This window comes from Populus alba, chromosome 14, assembly GCF_005239225.2.
Source record: "Populus alba chromosome 14, ASM523922v2, whole genome shotgun sequence".
NCBI classification, from domain to species: domain Eukaryota; kingdom Viridiplantae; phylum Streptophyta; class Magnoliopsida; order Malpighiales; family Salicaceae; genus Populus; species Populus alba.
In genome coordinates, this window is record NC_133297.1 from 1,250,891 (window position 1) to 1,257,486 (window position 6,596).

General features: G+C 30.9%; 1 protein-coding gene and 1 pseudogene across 1 annotated transcript; both read left to right on the forward strand.

Annotated features, from left to right (window-relative positions):
- The first annotated feature begins 440 nt into the window (after nt 1-440).
- Nucleotides 441-1,513, forward strand: LOC118036932 (uncharacterized). Its single transcript, XM_035042801.2, has one exon. The coding sequence runs from the start codon at nt 751-753 to the stop codon at nt 1,240-1,242; it is 492 nt and encodes a 163-aa protein (XP_034898692.1). The 5' UTR covers nt 441-750; the 3' UTR covers nt 1,243-1,513.
- A 3,722-nt stretch (nt 1,514-5,235) lies between these two features.
- LOC118036924 (uncharacterized) lies at nt 5,236-6,456 on the forward strand (annotated as a pseudogene).
- The last annotated feature ends 140 nt before the right edge of the window (nt 6,457-6,596 follow it).

Genomic DNA, 6,596 nt, shown 5'->3' on the forward strand with positions numbered 1-6,596 from the left:
AAGTTAATTTAGAAATTATTTTATCAATTTAAGTTAATGATTTTTATTAAAATAATAATAATATTATTATTAACGACTTAATCAAGTTTATATCAAATTCAACAAGGTTAACTAAATCATGAACTCGTCATGTTAAGAAATTTTGGTGCTAAATTTAGCTAGGTTTAAACTAGATTAAAAGAAATAAACTAAATTAGGAGTCAAATTAACTGAAGAATATTGGGTTTAATTCAGTTTAAAACTTTGAATTTAACAACTATATGAAAAGTCTATTTTCAAGGTGGTTATGAGAAATTAGGAAACAACGACTATTGTCCAAATGAATATTCATCCATTAGATGAGTCAGCAGAGAGGCAGGCAAGATGTGGAATGCTGATTACAAAATTCAAGGATAGAACTCGTGTTTAGCCAACCTTTTCCAGCAACTTGTCCGTTTTAGTCTGCTTCATCTACTCAATTCTCCTCACGTTCTTATCCAGAGTGTGCGTTGAAAAAACAGAAAAGAAAATAAAAAAGTCTAAATCCAACGCCTGCCTTCGTTTCATACCAGCAGCCTACTTGTTTTCATCGATCATCTCATCTAGATATATAACCCAAACCCCACCAAACCTAACCCCGCTGCCAATTCTCCTTCTCCCTGTCTCTCAAAATTTGCAACGATATTTTTTCTTTACAATTTAATATCCCATTTTAATTCACAATCTTGATCACTTTCCAGAACCATTGTTATTAGCTAGCTAGAATCCAACATGAAGACAAAAGCACACAGCCAAAGCAAGTTCATGCGAGTCATTACAATCCCATTAAGAGTTTTGTGTAAGGCAAGGGATGTTTATGTTAAGAGCATGACAGATTGCTCGATGGGGATGAGGTATGGCCCTTCCATAGTCTCGCGAGCAGGACAGCACCCTCCCCTGCCCAGGAGTTTCAGTGTTAGCTCATCAAGGTCTGATCATGACGGTGAAGATTACAGAGAGCTTGTTAGAGCTGCTTCTGCCAGGAGCTTAGGTCACAGCAATGAAATTGAGATGTACATGCAGCTATTGAGGCAGCAGCAATCATCGATGATGATGGGGTCCAAAAAGGTGCTGCCAAAGAGTTGCAGTGTTGGAATGGGGTTCATGGGCAAGATTGACGAGGACAAACCATGTGTTTTTGAAGCAGGTGTTGCTGATGTAAAGCCACAGTTGGGTCCAAGAAGCAGTAGCTGTGCTGTTGGAAAAGGAAGGGTTGCCTTTTGAATTGTTTGTGAGGGATTCACCATGAGGAGAGGTAAGTTCAAGGGCTCTCCCTTATGGTTAGTTTGGCTCAGTTCTTCCCTCCTGCTGTTGATGCTTGGGTAATGGACTCTAATGATCGCTCAACATGGAAATATTTGAATTCTGGGTTTAAGGCTTTTGTGGTAGTAGTACTTAGGGAATATCTGCATCTTTGTATATTCAAATGAATGAAATTTGAATCCATATTGAAGAAAAGAAGAATGAGGAACATCATCTCATTGTTTATTTTCAACTCCATTCCTCCTTAGATTCTCTCTTATTATTATTATTTTTTTTTTTATCATTCTCTTATCAAAATAAATAAATCAGAAAATATTTGCAAGTTAAATAACTATTTTTAGGATATTTTCTCTTTTTAACAAATAGTTTTTTCAAATGAAAATGAAGAATTCCATCTAGAATGAGTGAAGTGGCCAGTTGGAGATAATAATGATGACGTGGGATGGTGGTGAAGGATGATATATGTTTGTGATAATTGTGATATTAAAGTGAAAATAATAAGAGTAATGACAAAGTAATTGATGGTGTCTCAAAATATGATATGTCTAGGAACAAAGTTATTTGGTGTTTGAATAATGATTAATTAAATGTTTATCTTAATACTTCCTTCAAGAAGTACATAATTAATGATAAAAGTCTTAATACCTATAAAATAATTTCTTTCAATGGGATTTAAAAAACCCTTTTGATGATAAAACATGTAATTTTAAAATGAGATTATAATAAACAAAAGAAAGAGCTTTAGATAATTAAACAAAAGAAGTTATGAACTTTTTGTTTTGATGGAGTTGATGGATTGGAGTCATTTGGTCCTAATAATATTAATGAGAGATAAAAATCTCCAACATTTATTAATAAAGCATTTATATTCTTTACAGACCTTTAATAATATGAAAATGTGGTAGGCCATTGGAAGACTTTTTATATATCTACAGATGTAGAATGATGACTATACATTAACAATTCATATTAATAGGCTTAAGATAAACCTTTATGGTTATGATATGAATCTTTAACAACTTCCAGACCAATATGGTTTGATGCATTGAAAAGTTTAGGATATATGAGTTTGTCAATTGACCATCATGTTGACTTTGGGTTAATACATGGCTAAACCTAAATATACAAATTTCTAGATCCACGTTAATTTGAGCTCAATAAATAACTGGATCCAAGTATATTGAGTTTGACAAATTGCTGGACCTAAGTACTTTTTAGACCTATATTGATTCGGGCTAAGCACATGGCTAAATCCAAACATATTTTTCAAACCCAAACTGACTCGTGTTCAACACATGATCAAACCTAAATATATTGGGTCCGACATTGTCAGACCCATGTAACCTTGGATTCAACATATGACTAAACCCAAATATAATGGGTATGACAACTTACTAGACCTACATTAATTTGGGTTCAACACATGACAAAACCCTAGTATATTGGGTTTAATAATTTGTTAAATTCACATTAACTTGGGTTTAACACATGACTGAACATAAGTATATTTGATTTGACAACCTGCTAGATTTACATTTTCTTGGTTTATCACCTTATGATGGGTTCATGTTCTTTCACAAAAGATCAAAATATTAAGTTAAAAAGTTTAACTCATTAGTAATGATTGATATAGAGGTTGCACAATGCTAGAAGTGGTGTATATGCACGACTGTGATAATAATAGTGATAATGATTAAGCATTAATAGTGAGAGCAGTGCTAGTTACAATAATGATAGTAATGATAATATTGGAGTACTAATGGTGATGTTAGCTAGAGTTATTGACATGGAAAATTATATTTTCTTAAATATTCTTTTCTATTTAATTTTAAAAAATAAATAACATGCTTAATAATTTTATTTCTTTCTATTTTTTTAGGATTTTCATTACTTTTCTTTTATTTTTAGGTTTTCTAGTTTGTTTAAGTTGTTTTTTGATTTATTTACAGAGATGCAAACCTCTTCAAAAGACTGACTACTTGAAAATAAATACTCAATAATAAAATTATGAATTAAGGTTTATGTATGATCTCTTCTTTTGAAAATTTTATGTTTTTGTGCTTGAGTATTTCCTTTATTGTTTTTGTTCAAGTTAGTTGATTTAATTTTTGGTGGTTAGTTGTTGTGTGTTGTTGAGTAATCATGCATTGAAGATGTAATCGCAAAATAAAACATGCTCGTGCAAGAGATGATGGAGTGTTTCTCCCTTAAAAAAAGACTTTTAAAAATTAGTGATAGAACACATGTAAAGACAAATGCAAAATTAACTCACCAGTTAGTAGTGATAAAGTTGCAAAGACAAGTTGAAAAGTAATCATGTCAATTAACATAAATGAAGGAGAGAAAACTAGGAATGTAAGGGGAGTGGTTATGGATTCATGACTGGTTTTGAGTGTCACTTTAGATGCATGAGCATAATATGCAATTTCTTAAACAAGATGAGTATCATGAAGATTTTGACAATCTCGTTTATGATGATAAATGTGTGTGTGTGTGTTATATATATTGATTAGTATTATTTACCAATTTATATTGTTTATTTTGATGATGATTATGTTAATAATTACATCATATACAATGAAAATAATGATAATGATCATGATGATATGATTAATGATGTCTTTATTGATAATTTAGAGGTTAAGTGCAAAAAAAAAACATAAAAAACATGGAAGCTTAACAAAAGAAAATTATTTATTTAAACTATGTTAATCTTTTTTATTACAAGTTTATTGTTCTCATTAAGATAGATGTGTTTAAGAGTTACGTGGATATAATACATATTGATAAAACAAGTTTGAGGTTTCCAATCTACTATTTTATAAGTCAATTGAAACAAAATAATTTGTTAATTATTGTTTCTTATATAAATTTTAAGATGAATGATCAAAGTTGATTTATAAAATTGTTATACACTTGAAGAAAAAAAATAAAAAAAGTTAGAGATCCTTAATTGGGCATCCACGAAATCGAGACAAGAGCAATTTAAACTTAAGGATGATTTTTTTTTTCAACCTAGAGAGATTGATGTAAGAGGTTTTTATGAAAAAATATTTTTATTATTTCCTATTTTGTTTAGGAAATTAAATAATATGCTTAATAATTATATTTTTCTAATTTATTTAGGAGTTTTATTACATTTCTTATATTTTCAGATTTCCTAGCTTGTTGATTTTTATTTTTATTTAAAGAGTTTTAAAAATTTATAGAGAGATAAATTATTCAAAAAAATATTTAATAATAAAATTATAAACTAGAGATTTTATGTGGTTCATTCTTTTAAAATAATTATAATCTCGTGGTTGTTGTTCTTTTTTTTCATGTTAGTTTCATCTCTATAATAATGGTGAAGCCTTGATAGTTGAAAGGGTGATAAAATGATGGTGGCAATTTTAGTGATTTTTAAGAGTGAGAGTTTGTAGCTGAAAATTTTCCTTTTAAATTATTGCAATCAACAATTGCAAGAGGTTTATATATATATATATATATAAAAGTCTCTCCCTGCGTGCATGGATTCTAGAATACAATATATCTAATAAGGTGATAGTGTTAAAGGAGTTGATCGTTTTAAAGAAAATATATTATTTTTCTTTAAAATCTTTTTCTTCAAAATTAATACTATTAAAAAAATATTTGTTATCTCATTTTTTTTGTTAGATTAAACAGTAAATAAAATAATTGAATCATATTTAGATTTATTAGATTGAATGATCATATCAAGCAATTCCTACAAGATTTAATTTAAAATTTAAATCATAGAGAGCTCATAGGACCATGTCCAATTAATAAGTTTAAGAGAAACCATGCAATACAATTATTATTTTTTATTGGATTTTTTTTTAAAATATAAATATATAACTATATAATTAAATAGAATGACTTGATAGGAGATCATTTTTTTATCCATATCAATATCTTTGTTTTTCAGATTAATCTTTGATTACAATTGATTTTTCTTAATACTTATTGACATATATGATTATGATTAGTTTTATTAAACATAAATGTTAAGTTTTTAATTCATGTTTGAAAATTTCCTTAGTTTTTTCTTTAAAAAACTTAACACTTGTAATTTTTTTTTTCATTTAATTTCTAAAGAGTAGTAAATACTGTTGTCCGAATGAATATTCACCAACTAGATGACTCGGCAGCGAGAAAGGCCTAAATGTTAATCCCATTGTCCAAATGATATCCGGCAACGTGTCCTTTTTAGTCTGCTTCTGCTTCCATCTGCTCACTCTCCACATGTTATTCTCTCAGGTTTTCTTCTCCTACGTGTCTGGAAAAATAAAAATAAAAAAGAAGTCTAAATACAACACCTGCCGGCTGCCTTCGATTATACCTGTAGCATAATTGTTGTCATCATCTCCTCTACATGTATAACCAAACCCCATAAACCACACCCCATTGCCAATTCTTCCTCTCCCTGCCTCTCAAAATTTGCAACGAATTTTTTGTTCAAGTATCCCATTTTAATTCACTCCCCTGCTCACTTCCCAAAGCCCTTTATTGTAAGCTAGCTGGCTAGAATCCAACATGAAGACTAAAGCACAGAACCAGAGCAAGTTCATGCGAGTCATGACAATCCCAGTGAGAGTTTTGTGCAAAGCAAGGGACGTTTATGTCAAGAGCATGACAGACTTCTTGATGAGGATGAGTAATGGCCCTTCCATGGCCTTGCTAGCAGGACAACACCCTCCCTTGCCCAGGAGTTTCAGTGTTGGCTCATCAAGGATTACAGACAGCTTGTTAGAGCTGCTTCTGCCAGGAGCTTAGGTCACAGCAATGAAATCGAGATGAACATGCAGCAATTGAGGCAGCAGCAATCATCGATGACGATGGGATCCAAAAAGGTGTTGCCAAAGAGTTCTAGTGTTGGGATGCATGGGAAGGATTGATGAAAACAAATCATGTGTTTCTGAAGAAGTTGGCGTTGATGTCAAGCCACAGTTGGGTCCAAGAAGCAGAAGCTATGCTGTTGGAAAAGGAAGAAATGCCTTTTGATTTGTTTGAGAGGGATTCACCGAGTTAAAGAGTTCTTTATGGTGGTGATAATAGCAGTTCTAGTGGTGGTTAAAATGGTGAATTGAATATACAATTACATGTATATGGTAATATATCTATTCAACTGTTGATTGAAAGGAAATTTCAAATAGGAAAAACATTTTCCTGCAAGTATTTTTCTATAAAAAACCCCCCTCAATTCCTCCATTAAAGTCCTTTTTTCCACACAAGCCAAAGGATGGTACCATTAAGCTTAAACCCACTTGGAAATCACAGAGGTAAGCATTTGGCGGTATTATAAGTAAAATTCA